The 16,086-nt window shown below is 50.4% G+C and overlaps 1 protein-coding gene across 1 annotated transcript in view; it reads left to right on the top strand.

Moving 5' to 3' along the window:
- Positions 1–16,086, top strand: part of znf423 (zinc finger protein 423) — a 159,024-nt gene that overhangs the window by 12,992 nt on the left and 129,946 nt on the right. The window contains 1 exon segment of the mRNA XM_048257575.1: positions 13,517–13,582. Coding sequence (XP_048113532.1) covers positions 13,517–13,582 — 66 coding nt within the window.

Raw genomic sequence — 16,086 nt, 5'->3', positions numbered from 1 at the left:
GTGATTTAATCATACCTGCTTCTCGGCCGTGCTGCGACGGCCTGTACTGTGCAGTGGTCTCCTCTCCTCTCCTCTCCTCTCCTCTCCCTCTTCTCTCCTCTCCTCCTCCCCTCTTCTCTCCTATTCTCTCCTCTCTTCTCCTCCCCTCTCCTCCTCTTCTTCTCTCCTCTCCTCTCCTCTCCTCTTCTCTTCTCTTCTCTTCTCTCCCCTCTCCCTTCTTTTCTCAACTCCTCTCTTCTCCTTATCTCGTCTTCCTTCTCCTCTGCTATTCCGACCTCTCTACATCATTCCTCATTACCCTGTTTCTCCCCTCCCTTCTCTTTCTATCTTTGATTTCCCCCTCTCTCTCTCTCTCTATTTCTCTTTCTGTCTCTCTCTCTGTCTGTCTGTTTTGCAAGATCACTCTGTTCTCACCTCTCTCTCTCTCGCCCTTTCATTCTGTTCCACAACCCTCTCTCTCTCTCTCTCTCTCTCTCTCTCTCTCTCTCTCTCTCTCTCTCTCTCTCTCTCTCTCTCTCTCTCTCTCTCTCTCTCTCTCCCTCTTTCTCTCTTTCTCTCTAGTGTTTTATGTACAAGCTGCAGGTATATTGAAAACATTTTTCCTCGCGGCTTTGACAGGAGAGACGGGTGAAAAACAAATTTCAGATCTGAGAGCCCCTTTAATCCCGCCTGTGTAGCTTGCTTCCGAACACAGCAAATATACAGCAGACTGTGTGTCTGTGTCTGTGTGTGTCTGTGTCTGTCTGTGTATTTGTTTGTTAGTGTTTGAATAAATAAATATTATGCAGCCTTAATGTTCCTGTCTATGTATTGAGTGCTAGATTTGGCTTATGGATTGGGAAGCCCTTGCTTCTACACCTCAATATAAGAGTGGGATTTTTTTTCTGTGTGCTAGTGTCATTTGCAATATGGTGCTATATCTATTTTAGTTTGCCCATATGTTTATTTACTGTGTGTTTGTGTTTGTGTTTGTTTGTTTGTGAGTGTACTGCATGTGTATCCTTAGCTACTTGGGACAAAAGTGTGGATGGTTGTGCGGATCACAGAGGGTGGGGGGGGGGGGGTGATGGTGAGGAAAAGGCCTGGTTGACTGCACCCAGGGCTTTTCCTCAGGAAGAGGCTACTGACGACACAAGCAGGAAACCTTGCCATGATCTGCCAGGAATGTGCCGTGTGTGCGTGTGTGTGTGTGTGTGTGTGTGTGCAGGCCTGTTGTTTGTGCAACCAAGTGTGTGAAAGGTTGTGCTTTCAGCATGTGTGAGCCAGTGAGCTGTAGGCAGTCGAGTTTCCTGCTTTTGTGCTCAGGTCTGCTTGCAGTGGATGAGGACTCTGTCGTGGTTAGTTTGAGCTGTCTCAAACTAAGGGGTGGAGGGGTTTCTGGATGTGTGTGGGGTAGGGGGGTTGTTGTTGGGTGTGTGTGTGTGTGTGTGGGGGGTGATCAGGAGCTTTTTAGTATAAGGAGTTATGTATGAATGTATTTATGTATGCTTGTATTATGTTGGCTTTGTATCAGGTGCGCCATGATTCCATGGTTTCTGTGTTGTGTGTGTGTGTGTGTGTGTGTGTGTGTGTGTGTGTGTGTGTGTTTCTATTCACTTTGGACAAAAGCATCTGCCAAATGCCATAACCATCATAGTCAAAGTTTTCCCGCACACACAAGGAAAAAGTCAGAGAATTTTAAAATCTCAATTTTGTCAAAAATTCATGTTTTAAATACTGTAAGTCTGCATGTGCTCCAACCCCCCCCCCGCACACAAACAAACAAAACACACAAACACACACACACGCTTCTCTGGGCTGGAGGAAGTGGGATCTGGCACAGAGTAATTCTGCTGTTTTACAGCAAACTGTTGCACTGCTGGGGAATAAGGGCTAGTCCACATCTGTCGGTTGTGGGGTGCCTGGCTCCCCCCCTGACAGGAAGAGACTGGCCAGCCTGCCAGCCAGGCGGAGGCACTGCTCTCAACTGATGCAATGCAGAGAGAGACAGGGAGAGAGAGAGGGAGACAGAGAGAGAGAGGGAGCGAGAGCGAGAGAGGGGAAGAGAAGGTGAGCAAGGGATGGAGACGGATTGAAAGAGGAAGCCAGTTGAAACTACGTGATGTAGAGATGGAAATATTGAGAGGTGTAGCCAGAGATGGATTGCAGAAGAGAACGACAGCAGAAAAGATGGAGATGGAGAGAGAGAAAGATTGGGGGATGGAGGGAGAGATGGACACACAGCTCCTCTCGTCTGGCTTTGCTGCTGAGAGAAGGAGGTGCTGGCGTGGGCTGCTGCCTGTAAGCCTGCGGCCAGAGAGAGATGGAGAGAGAGAGAGCCAGAGAGAGAGAGCGATGTAGAGAAAGAGATGGAGAGAGAGAAAGAGGAGCCCATAAGCCCCATGCTTGGCTTGGACTGACCGTCAGTTTCTCTTCAGGGCACTGAGCAACCAGGAGCTGCAGGAAAGCGCAGCTGCACCGCGAGCGTCCTCCCACTCCTGCTCTCTGCCTTCCAGCATCCCTCTGTCCACCCCCTCCAAACATCCCGTCCCTCACTCGTCCAGCTTTCATCTCTCTCTCTCTCTCTCTCTTTTTCTCTCTCCTACTTTGCTCTACCTCTATCCTACTTTTCTGTAGGTTTCTCTATTTTTCTTTCTCTGTTTTGGCTCTCTCTCCATCCATCTTCCCCTTTCCCTCCCCACATCTCTCTCTCTCTCTCCCTCTTTCCTCTCTCTGTCACTCCATCCCTCCTTCCTGGAGAAGAGCAGCTGGACGGCAGTGCAGCCTTTAGGAGTGGCCCTGGCCTGGGAGGCAATGAGCTGGTATGGAGGCAGGCCTACAGACAGACAGACTAGCAGGCAGACAGACAAGTAAGCAGTCAGACAGACATACAGATAGACAGACAGACAAGTAAGCAGTCAGAGAGACATACAGATAGACAGGCAGACAAGTAAGCAGGCAGACAGACAGACATACAGGCAGACAGATTAGCAGACAGACAAACAGGCGTACAGATAGACATAGCAAGGAGCCAGGCGGCCAGACGTCCAGAGTTGTGTAGCCGCTCGGTTCCTCTCCGCTCCTCTCCGTGCTCCATGCTGCGTGCTCCGCTCTGCGCCTCATCAGGCTTTATCGTGCCTCTCTGCCATCTAAGCCTTCAGCTGCTCCTCCAGCCCTCCACTCATCCCTCCATCCCTCCACCCATCCCTCCATCCCTCCACCCCATCCTCTGCTATTAGTGCTTTTCTGGCCAGCCATGGTGTGTGGTGTGTGTGTGTGTGTGTGTGTGTGTGTGTGTGTGTGTGTGTTTTTAAGGCTGTTTTGTGCGGCAGGCAGGGCAGTTTCGGCACTGATAAAAGTATTTGGTTAATCAGCTTCCGTCCTGCGTCCCCCTGCTCCCCCGGCTTGGAGGACGGGCCATTGAAGTGGAGTCCCCCACGGGGCCCCCGAGGGCCGGCTCGACTCAGCTCCGCTCACCCCCGACTCCGACTCGACTCCACTCGGCCCGGCGAGATTGGCGCCAGGCTCGGCCAGTGCTGGTGCAGACACACCCCCAGCCCCTGAGGGACGCGGGAGCCGGCCAGTAGGAGAACGCGGTGCAGTGCAGGATCCAGGGGAGAGGTGGCGGAGGCGGAGCGAGTCCTGTCCAGCAGGAAATGCCTGATTGGACACGGTGACCCATTTGAGCGATAAGAGCCCCCGCTGCTCCATCTCCGCCTGCTCCTCCGCACGCTGAGCCGTACAGAGCCGCACGGCACCCTGGGAGTTCTCATCTCCGTCATCCCAGCCACGCCGCGCTGTGACTACGGCTTTAGAGGGGGGTGGGGCAGGGGGGCATTGACGAGGGAGAGTGGCGAAGGGGGGTGAGGGCACGGGGGGTAGAGGGGCAGGGATAAGAAAGATGGGGATTGACTGACAACTGGGCCAAGAGAAGCAACAACAACAACAACAACAACACAAACTGATCCAGCATCAGTGGAGAGTCAAGAGAGGGAGAGAAAACAAAAGACTACAAGTACTGAGCATCAGAGAGAGGGGAAAATAACGAGGAGCGAATTGCCGTGGCAACGGTCCTGTCACTTGCCAAGTAACTAATGACTAGCGGCGTGTAAATATTTGCCCTACATGGCGCATCTTCTCTGTGATGATTGCCATGCTGATGCATTAGCTGTCAGGCGCTAGCATTTCCCTCTGACCTCTCTTTACCTGTCTGTTGCTGTCTCCATGCCAACAGCCAACGCTGCCGCCACTGCCACCGCATCACACCACTGCCAGTCTCTGTGTGTGTGTGAATATCTACGTGTGTGTGACTGCATTTGCGTGTGTGTGTCTGCCTGCCAACATTTGTCTTTAGGTCTGTATTTTTCTTTTGGTCTATAGGTGGCAGTTTTGTGTGTGTGTGTAATAGAGAAATAAAAAGTGTGTGTGTGTGAATGAGTATGACGTGGCTGTGTTTGTCTATGAGATTTCTGGAATGGGACTGGATGTCTCTATGAATGTGTGAGTGAGAGAGAGAGAGAGAGAGAGAGATTGAGGTGGATCTCTGTATGCAGTGAGTTAAACGCCTAAAGCTTCCTAAATCTGATTTCACACTTAGGGTCCTCATTTGGCCATGCCACCGTGGGTTTAGTGTGAATTTTGCACATTTCTAAGCCATTAACTTATTTCTTTGTGTGTGTGTACTGTATGTGTGTGTGTGTGTGTGTGATTGCATCCTTCTGTGAGTATATCATGTATGTATTGATCCATTTGTTGTGTCACATACAATCCTGTGTGTGCGTGCGTGCATGTGCGCGTGCATGAGTGTGTTAGGAGTCTTGTACACATTGGTGTTTCTGTGTTAGATTGTGCCTGCCTGTCTGTGTTGAAGCTGAGTGCCTGTGCTAGCCAAACTCCCTCATCTCTCTCTCCCTCCTAACATATCCTCCTCCCTGGAGGGTGGTCAGGCCTGTGCCTGGAGACAGTGCCGCGCGTGTTCCCGTCATCCTGCCCGCTATTAAAAGCCATTAAGCCATGCAGAACAAGTCAGGCTTTTATCTTTCATTAATTATCTGGAAAACAGAGGCACTCCCGCTCTCTTCCCACTCCCCCCACACTAGCTGTGCTCGAGAGCATGGCCAAGGTGTGTGTGTGTGTGTGTGTGTGTGAGCTTGTATGTGTGAGCTTGTGTGTGTGTTTTGTTTGTGTGAGTGTTTGTACACATCATGTATACGTGTGTGTGGGAGAACATGTGCACAAGTGTGTGTGTGTGTGTGTGTGTGTGTGTGTGTGTGTGTGTGTGTGTGTGTGTGTGTGTGTGCCTTAATGATGGCTGAGTGGACTGAAGGATACCGTAAAAGATTGCTGTGGAGAGAGACTGACAGAACTCTCTTCTGTGGTTCTCATCCTGCCTTGATGAAGTCTGCCGTTCACTGAGGGATGGTGTTAGAAACCTTGGGCCAGTTCTCTATACAAAGGCATGATTTACTGAGGAAGTTTTCCTCTCCGTGTGTGTGTGTGTGTGTGCGTTATTAATAAGGAACACTTTGCTGTTGGTCAGAACTCCCCTGTCTGAACCATGTCTGTTTTGTTCTACCAGTAAAAGACACACAGTTATACAATACACTTCCACACACACTTATGGTTTGATTACATTAAAATTCAAACACTGAAACACATTTCCTGCATAGAGATAGACAGACACACACATCCCAAGGCACACACAGACACACACACACACGCACACGTAGGCACAAATGGGGGTCCGCTAATAGCTTCCAGAGGGAGAGAGAGAAGGGTTTTATCCCTTAAGTGTAGAAGACTTAATCAGACAGAATGGCCAGGGGCCAGCAACAGGGTTGGGCTCATGCACCTCACACACACACACACACACACGCACACACACACACGGTCAGACGTGTACACACAACCACACGAGTACATGCATAGAGAAATGAACATGCACATACTGTATATACACACACACACTTATTCACTCACACACACACACACACACACACACACACGCCCACCTCAGGCATTAGGTATTCACAGGTTGCCTCTGCTGCAGACACTGCAGTGGAGCATGGGCCCAGGTGAGACCTTACCTCATCTCTCTCTCTCTCTCTCTCTCTCTGATGCTGTTTGCACATGCGTCCCACCTCTCCTCTCCTCTTCATCCCTCCTCTGTGCCCCTTTCTTTCTTTTATTCTAAAGGTACTGTGCCTTTACTTGTACAACATGATCATAACAACCTAGCTGCATAATTCTCCCTCCTGCTCCCCCGCCTTCCATTCGTTAGTCTCTTTGTCCACATCACACCATCTTTCTTTCTTTCTTTCTCCCCTCTCCTTCTCTTTCTTTTTTGTTCTTGGTGGTGGGGGCCGTGCCTGTGTGCAGTCAGGGGCCTCTCTTTGATGCTTCACCTGTGGTGCTTGTGTGTGTGTGTGTGTGTGTGTGTGTGTGTGGGAGGCAGGGGGCCTGTGTGTGTGGTGTGCTGCTTGTTAAGGGCCGTGGCTGTGAGCTAGCGGTGTTAGACCTGGGTCACAGCACACCAGGCTGCTGGCCGGGTTGCCCCGACACCCCCCCCAAACTAAAACACACTAGTATATGTGTGTGTACTTGTGTTTGTGTCTATGCTTGTGTGTGTGTGATTTTATATTCACGATATATATCATGCACCTGATACATATCAATGATATGTGCTCCTCTACTCCTCTAGCTGAACTATGTCTATTTCTATGCAATTTGTATACGAGGGGTGTATCTAATATAGTGCACAAAGCAATGGTCATGTTTGTGTGTGTGTGTGTGTGTGTGCTTCATCTGTATGCTCATATTGACTCATCATTGCAGGCGTTTGTCTACCTGTGTGCTTGGGTGGATGCTGATCCTCACCCGGGATGCTAATCTTTACTCAGATAAATGAAAACTCCTCCTACTGTACAGACTCACTTGCTGTGTATCCGCAGAGGCTAACCGTCTGCTACATGCTTGTGTCTCGTCTCTGTGTGCGTGTGTGTGTGTGTGTGTGTGTGTGTGTGTGTGTGTGTGTTTTGTGGCGTCTTTAACTCGCTCGTTTGATCTCTACCCTTGCATCGCCTCGCACAGATTGCTGCGTTGCCGACAGCAACACTGGTGTGAGCAATGTTGCAACACTGCTTAACGGTGTGTGTGTGTGTGTGGGGGGGGGGGGCTACTTAACGGGGACCCTGAAATGCAAATATCTGCACCACCTTGCTCTTTCCGCCAGTAAGATAATTAACGGGCAGGGTAATTTCAATAGCATCGGAAATAAAAGAGTGTTAAGTATTTTGAATGTTTTTTTTTTTTTTCAGTATGTGCCTGTTTTTTTGTTTTCTCCCTCTCTCCCGCCTAGCTCTGTGTGTGTGTGTGTTTTGTGTTTGTGTGGCCCTTGAGGGATTGTGTTTTTTTCCTCGCTTAAATAATAGTTTAAAGAGAGAATGAGAGCGAGTGTAGAGGGAGAGCGAGAGAAAGAGCAGTCCACCCCTGCAATGCTGATAAACACTTAATGCTTTCTCTGGGATGCAGACTTATCCTGCTTCTACCTAACACACTCCACACACACACACACACACACACACACACACACACACACACAGAAGTACACTATGGATGCATATGTATTATATGTGCACAGCGTAAAATAGACAAGGCCTAAAATAATTTCTCATGACGAGCTCCTTATTTCCTATCTATATAACTCATTGCTGCCTTGAGCTTGCTGCATTGCATTCAAACATATGCATGCACACACACACACACACACACACACACACACACACACACACATAGAGACACACACTCACATATAACATTCTGTCTCAAAGGGCTCGGCGATTGGCTCCTCTGGTAAGCGGTCTCTACCGGGCCGGAGGATGTTTTGGTGTTCGGGGCGGAAGCGGTCCAGTCCGCATGCCTCACATCTGTACGGCAGGCCCCCGAGACGAGCTCTGTGAGCCTCAGCCTCAGCCTGGCTGCTGCTGCTCGCATTATGGCTTGCGCTCTGAGGGTATCCAAGGTAACCCACACCAACATGCTGGAGTCATTAGCACTAGCTAGCCTAGCGCACTCCTCCAGAACAGAACATTTTATGGAGGAATGCAATGGTCTGACATTTGGTTGGGTTAGTGAAGCAGGGGGTCAGTAATTTCTGGATTGGCATTAGCAGTGTGTGGAGGTGGTTTAAATGACTGGAAGTGTGGAAACTTCTAGAAAAAAAAAATGCTGTTTGGTCTCAGCTGATTGCATTGTACTTTCATTGTACCTTTCTGCAGTGTTCATTTAGTTTACATCATTTACACACTTCCAATTACGCTCACAGTACCGAAACACACACACACAAACACACACACACACACACATTGTTTCACATACAAAAACAACACATTTGCATACACACAACGTCATGCAATCTCAATCAGACTTTCTCTCTCACTCACACACACACACACACACACACACACTCACACACACACACACGCACACACACATGCACATACTCCCAGATCGTGCCCCCCCACTGATTTCTGGGTTCACACTCCCAGTGCTTGGCACTCAGGGGACATGGAGGGGGGTATAAATATGGAAATAAATTAATACCTCTATACTGCTAATGAAGGCTAGCAATTCCCAGCAGAAAAATCAGGAAAATGCTTTTATTAGAATGTTTTTTTATTTTTTATCTCTTTCTAATGACTTTTACCTTTTTTTTCTGCCTTTCTCTCTCCCTCCCTCTTACTGTTTTCTTCTTACTCTTCTCTCTCTTTCCTTCTTTTTCTCTCACTCTCTCGTTCTCCCTCTCACATATGTGGTCTCTCTCTGTGAGTTGGGCTTTGTTTGTGCAACGTGGTGAGCGCACTGTGAGGTCTTCATAATCCACAGGGTCCCTTTCTCTCTCTCTCTCTCTCTCTCTCTCTCTCTCTCTCTCTCTCTCTCTCTCTCTCTCTCTCATTCTTTCTTTCCTGATTGAGCTGAAGGGTTTGACTCAGTGCTGTATCGTCGCCATGGGAAACAGCTGTAACCCTGTGGCGCACATCTGTTGAGCCCATCCCGCCGCCATTGTGTGTTGTGTGTGCCACACCTGTGTGTGTGTTTGTGTGCGTGTGTGTGTGTGTGTGTGTGTGTGTGTGTGTGTGCGCGCGCGCCTGTGTGCGCGTGCACTCGCTCTGTCTGCAGATGTGTGTGCAGATCTGCAGCACACCTTGTGTATGTGTTTGTGTTAATATGTGTAATGTAATGAGATATTTGTGTGTCTGTGTTTGTTGGGTGTGTTTCTGTGTGTATGTGTGTGTGTGTGCATGATACACGTTTGTCTGTGTCACACCAGTGACATCATTCCGTCTCTCCATGGTAACACAGTGTGTGGGCTTGTTGAAGTGGTGCTCAGTGTGAAGTTCTCTGACCCTGGTCAGTTTCATCAGAGAGCAAACAAACTCTGTCACGGCCAGAAGAGGCGGCGGCTCTGCCGCTCTGGTGTCGGGATGCTGCCAGATGCCAGATAATAATGCGTGTGACATACTATTGCATTGCAATGCTTTATTAATGAATTGCAGTCCTAGATATGGCCTGTGTGTGTGTGTGCTGCTTGTTTCAGCTGCTGTGTGCTACCTTGTGTGTAGTGGGTGAAGTCTCTCCAAGTTGGATGTTTACCCAGTGTGGTTCAGAGCAGAACTGTGTGGGAGGCAGAGGACTGACAGTGCCTCTGGCTCCATTGTTTTTAAACGTGTGTGTGTGTGTGTGTGTGTGTGGTTGCCTGAAGGTGAATGGACTGGCAGTTGCAGCAGCAATGTGGAGGTACTGTTTGGCGTCGTGCCATCCTCCACACACACACACACACGCGCGCACATATGCACACACACATGCACACAAATGCACACACACACACATGCGCGCGCACATGCACGCACACACCACACACACACACACATTCGCACATACGCACGCACGCATACACACACACACATACTGCCACCACCGCTCTGTCTCTCTGCCTGAATACCCTCCAATATTCTCTCTCTAATGAGGCATTTAATGCAGGATGAGTGCTCCTGTGATTGGGTGTAATTTAATGTTTTCCCTCTCCCTCTCCCTCCACTGGGAAGTCATGTCTTCAGGAATCAAGCGCCTGGACTTCGTGGCCCAGCCCCGTGGTATTCGCCACACCTATGTAGTTTTGGGTTATGTTTTATGTTTGTGTTGGGAGAAGCACTCGTTGTTTTGCTTCACTTCATAATATTTCCTTTTTTTTTAGTGCCATGCCTGTTTTGTCCTTTGCTACATTTTTGACATCTTTCTTTGGATTAAGTATTTGAGGAAATGAGAAGTAATCCTGGGGAGGGTTGCAGCGAGGGGGGTATCTTTGTCTGCCAGTGATCCGTGCTAAAGCTCCCTGTATGCTCTAAGAGTACACCAACTACCAGCTCCTTTTGGCTGTGTGTGCTTGTGTGTATGCGTGTGTTCGCTTGTGTATGTATGTGTGTATGTATGTGTGTGTGTGTGTGTGGCGTGCGCACCTGCCATGTTTGTTGTGTTGTGTTGTGAAGCCTAGAGGACCCAGCAGTATTCTCCACACACTCACCCACCCAGCAGTAGCACTAGTGTGGCCTGGTCTGGGGTGGGATGGGGGGTCTGGGGTGGGGTGGGGTGGCTGCGGAGGGGTCGAGGGGGCGGCCCGAAGTGGCCCAGGCTCTCTGCCGGTGCTTTACTGGAAAAGCCCGGCAAGAAGGCCCCTGGTCTCAGGGAAAAACAACACTGCACTGGACAGGCGTCAGAGCCAGAAACGCCGACCATGGAAGGAGTTCCATCGGGAACTGGAAGGATGGAGGCATTGAGGAGAGACAGGAGGGGGGAGAGAGAGGGAGAGTGTTTAGACGAGCAGTTCCAGGGAGAGAGATTGGGCATGTGCAGCCAAAATGGGCTGAGAGAGAGAGAGAGAGAGAGAGAGGAATAAAGGGTGGATGAAAAGGACCGAGGGAGATGGAGAAAATCTGAGAGAGTGATTGAAAAGGATAGAAAAGGGAGAGGAAAAACAGAGTTAGAGAGTAAGAGGAGGAGGAGGAGGGAAAGGGGAGAAAGGATGGAGAAAGGGAGAGGGCAAGAGGAGTCCCATGAATGAAAGAGTGAGGCGTGTGAGGTGCATCGGCACAGAACCAGGACTTGGACCCTGGTGTGTAAGGAGTGTGTGTGTGCTCGTGTGTGTGTGTGTGTGTGCGAGGAGTGTGCTCGTGTGTGTGTGTGTGTTTGTGTGCGAGGAGTATATGTGTGTGTGTGTGTGTGTGTATTTGGGTGAGGTGCATCGGCACAGAACCAGGAGTGGGACCCTGGCGTGCGGGGAGGCTCCTGGCTCCGGGTTCTCAGGCTCCTAACAAGCGGGCCATTCTGGTCCGGGCCCTGCCCCGTCCAACACGTGAGTCCCAGGGCCTGGCCCTCGGCTGACGAGGAGGAGGAGGAGGAGGGGGAGGGCAGGAGAGGCGGCAGGCTCAGGGGGAGGGGGTGCTGTGGAGGACTGGAGAGGAGGTGTGGGGAGGGTAGGGGAGCAGGCCAGTTTTAGGGAGAGCACAGAGTCCGAGGCTGTTGCCCTTGGCTGCGAGGTGGAATATGAAACACTGGAGTGTCACTGGAGCTGAGTTCACACCGACCACCCTGCTGAGAGACGCCTGGACCACAGGAGTGTGTGTGTGTGTGTGTTTGTGTGTTTGTGTGTGTGTGTGTAAGAGTGTAATGGTGTGTGTGTGTGTATGGGTATGTTTGTTTAAGATGGAGATTGTCCATTTGCCCCTGTGTGTGTGTGTGTGTGTGTGTGTGTGTGTGTGTATGTGTGTCTGTGCCCAAAGCCCTTGCACTCATGATGAGCATATAACGTGGAAAGAATGTGTTCAGGCTGGCAGGGCTGCCTGCACTCTGGGGGTTGGTCGGGGGAGGGGGCTGTGGGGGTGGCAGAGAAGGGACTCTTTGGGGGGAGAGGGGCGAGGGGGGTCGAGGAAGTGGTTTAGAGAATCTGCAGCGCTGTGCCGTGCCGGGGGGAGCACATCTAACCACATTTTCCTCCAGCACGAACGATCCTTTCCGCTCTGGTCAGGGTTTCAGCACAGCCTTCGGGCCCTGCTTTTTTCTGTGTGTGTGTGTTCTCTGTGTGTGTGTGTGTGTGTGTGTGTGTGTGTGTGTGTGTGTGAGTTGCCTAGGCTAGCTGTAGCAACACTATTCATGTGATCATTCACACGAACGATCCTTTCCGCTCTGGTCAGGGTTTCAGCACAGCCTTCGGGCCCTGCTTTTTTGTGTGTGTGTGTGTGTGTGTGCGCGAGAGCTCCAAACTCCAAAATGCTGGCACAGGAGATTAGGCCTTTGTACTGGGGAGGATGTGCAAGCCTGTTCTCATACAGCGCTACTATGAAGAAGACTACTGCAGCTAGTCAGGCACCAGCTTACTTACACTTTGTGTTTGTGTGTGTGTTTCTTGTGCCTGCTGTGCATCGCATGTCAGGGTTGGCCTAAAAAGAGATTCCTTTTGTCCTTACAAAACATGCACATCAATTATGTGTTTGTGTGTGTGTGTGTGTGTGTGTGTGTCCTGATAGAGTAAGACTGGCCTGTAGAAGGTTATGTCAAGGTGGGGGAATGTGTTCAGTATGTGCTCTCTCTCTGTGTGTGTGTGTGTGTGTGTGTGTGTGTGTGTGTGTGTGTGCGTGTGTGTGTCCCTGATAGAGCAAGACTGGTGTGTGAAGGTTATGTCAAGGTGGGGAATGTGTTCAGTATGTCTCTCTCTGTGTGTGAGTGTGTGTGTGTGTGTGTGTGTGTGCAGAGGTGGGGGAATGTGTTCATTGTGTCCTGACGGCTGCCATTTCCTGTTTGTGTGGCAGTGTGTGTGTGTGTCCGCTCGTCTGTGTGCAGCCCAGGGGGAATGTATTTCATTGTGTCCTGACGGCTGCCATTTCCTGTTTGTGTGGCAGCACACACACACTTCCACACTCCACACGTACCACACCACACATGCCCAGGACACACCTTCATACACACACACGTGCACACACACACACACACACACACACACACACACACTCCCCCGTCTCTGATCCTGTTGTTTGCCTACCTGTTTTTTTTTTTTGCACCTCTTAAAAAGAACATGAAAACAAACCCTACAAAGCAAACAGCCCTGCGCACACTCCAAAGAAGCGCTTTGAAGTTTGCCAAATCACACGCAAGACTGCGTCTCGTGTCATTGCGTGTGTTTTACTTCTGTGTCATTTTTTGTCCCCCCCCCACCACATCCCACCCCACCCCTCCTCCTCCTTTTTTCCTTTTGCTCCGTGTCTGATGCGTCTAGGCTTCTCTTGATAGACTTTCAGGAATATTTGTTTGTGGGATTTACACAGAAGTTTTTTCAGAAAGCATGTGTTTTTTTTTGCAAGAGCAATTGTCTAACCAAGCCTATTTTCCCTCTCCTCTTCCTTCTGTCTCTCTCTCTCTATCCCCCCATCCATCGCTCTCTCTCTCTCTTTCTCTCTCTCTCTCTCCTCATCTATCTCTATCTGTGCAGCGGTCGAGGAAGGCGAGACGTCAACGGAGTTTGCAGGCAGTTGGGACTCCTCGTCGGTCCAGACAGGTATGAACTCTGTTGTTATAGGCTCACTGTTTGGCTGGTGTTGGCCGGCGTTTGTCCGTCTGGGCCAGGGGAGCACAGGAGCGAGCATGAGCCTGCTGGAGATGTCACACTCAAGCCCCTCTTGGGGGAAACACACACCCGTCCACACACACACACACACACACACACACACACACACACACACACACACACACACACCCGTCCCGCACCGAGGCCCCGCTAATATCTCTAATATCAATTCCACATGGCCTGTAGCCCACATCCAGAGAGATGGAGGGAGAGAGAATGGGTATGAGGGAGGGAAGGAGAGCAGGAGGGATGAAGAGGAGGACAAACAGAGTCCACTCAGACAGACAGGAGGAGGAATACAGTCGCTAAAACACTTATGAAATAGGGGCTAGGATTCAATATTTTTTAATTAATTGCATTGCATGCATTTACATTTCAGAATGTAATCGGAACAGTACGGTCTGGATTTGCATAATATCACACACACCTCATAGCTCTACTTTTTATGCAGCTTAACCTTAGACATTAGGAACAAAAGCATTGATTCAGTGTTTCTGATCATTGTTAAAGTATCACATACCATAATATACTGTAGTGATATTGAAGTGTATGGATATTTCCTTCAAAAAGGATGAAATGCCCGCACTCTGCTAAAAACTCCCATACATTTATTATGTGCTGCAACGTTTCGACCCGGCTGGGTCTTCCTCAGGCAAATGGATATTTCCTTACCCTTGCAAGAGGCAGTGGATCAGGGGAGGAAGAGGTGTAAGCTGACATACAGTATAGGTAGAGGAGCAGGAAAGAGAGTAGAGTGATGGAGAGGGAGAGTGCAGGATCGAGAGGGAGATTCTAGCAGGAGAGGACGAGAAAGAGAGTGAGGCAGACGAGACAGAACCAGGGAGGACGGGGGAGACGCATGTCCGTGTGCAGAGAGGGAGGATGGAGCACTTTTCACAGGGCACGGGGGACCGGAGTCCAGGTGTACACAGACGCTCTGGCTGCCTCTGGCTTCCTGTGGAGTGTGTGTGTGTGTGTGTGTTTTTGTGTGTGTGTGTGTGTCTGCGCGCATCATCTCCCCTGTGTTCCAAGATGTCCGCCTCCAGGGTCTCAGTTGGCCCGTGTCAGTGGGTTCAAACCCGTCTGTCATCACGTTCCGCACCGCTCCGGTTCGCTTTGCTCTGCGCTTGGCCACGGTTCTGGAACACTACAACAGAACAGCTCTCCAGTCCCCCCCCACACACACACTCACACGCTCACACACACTCTCCTCACAAAACTCCAATCACGGCCCAGTATTAATAATCCATCTGTGCTGATTGGTTCCTGACGGTGTCTCCACACAGCTACATATGGGTTCTATCAGTAGCCCTCAGCTGTGATTGGCTGTCTGGCAGTCATGTGACCTGGGTGCCACAGCCGTAGCCTGTGACAGTGATGGCGTCTGGGCTGTGTGTCTGACTGGCTGTGCATTAAGTCCCCTCACGCAACAGCGTGCCACATCCAGCCTGAAGAGCGAGATCTTTATCTCGATGTGGGCTTGGCTCGCAACTCAAAGCCCACAGACGGCGCACAAGTGTTTCTGCTCTGGAGAGAGAGAGAGAGAGGGGGGTGCGGGGGGTGAAGAGAGAGGGAGAAAGAGGGAAGCAGGGAATGTGAGCAGGAGCGAGAGATGGAGAGATGGAGAAAGAGAGGGGAGTGAGTGATAGAGAGAGGGATGGAGAGAGCGCGATGGAGAGAGGGTGAGCGAGGCACGTCTGTGTTCTGTGTTCCTAGTGAGCTCAGCTGGGAGTGGGACTCGGAAAGTGTGGCCCCTGGAGGGGGGGGGTGGGGGTGTATGTGACGTGCGGGCCCTCTCCTAACCTGCCCCGGGGGAGTGTGCGGGTGCTGACGGAGGTCCGGGGTGGCTGCAAAGTGCTGCGTTTGTGAGACTGCAGGAAGGGGAGTCCCAGTGCTCTCTCTCTCTCTCTCTCTCTCTCTCTCTCTCTCTCTCTGTCACTTTTTTTTGCTCTCTTTCTTTCTTTTTATCTCACCCCTTTCTTTGTTTCTTTCTTTCTTTCTTTCTTTCTTTCTTTCTAACACTCTTTCTCTCCCTCCCTCCCTCCCTCTCTCTCTCCCTCTCTCTCTCCATTCTTCTGTGTTTTTGTCACCCTTTTCCTTTCCCTTCGACTTTTTGTTTTACCTGTTCCCGTCCTCATGTGTTGTCTCTCTCTCCTTCCCTCTGTCCCTCCCCTCTCTCTCTCTCTCTCTCTCTCCCTCTCTCCCTCTGTCTCTCTCCCTCTCTCTGTCTCTCTCCCTTCCCCCATTCCTGAGTGCGTGTGTGTGTCTCTGGCGTGTTTGTTTGTGCTGCTGTGCTGCTGGACTCTGGGGGGCTGCTCGCCATTTCTTATTTAAAAAGATAAAAAACCTTCCTTCCCCGTATTCCCTGGGAGATGATGTCGACAAGGACACTGGCAGGCTTTTCCTGGTATTAAATTCATCTCTCTCCCTCCCTC

The sequence above is a fragment of the Alosa alosa genome, chromosome 11, assembly GCF_017589495.1.
Source record: "Alosa alosa isolate M-15738 ecotype Scorff River chromosome 11, AALO_Geno_1.1, whole genome shotgun sequence".
NCBI classification, from domain to species: Eukaryota; Metazoa; Chordata; class Actinopteri; order Clupeiformes; family Clupeidae; genus Alosa; species Alosa alosa.
Note: the sequence above shows the minus strand (reverse complement) of the source record. Positions and strands in the feature narration are given on the sequence as shown.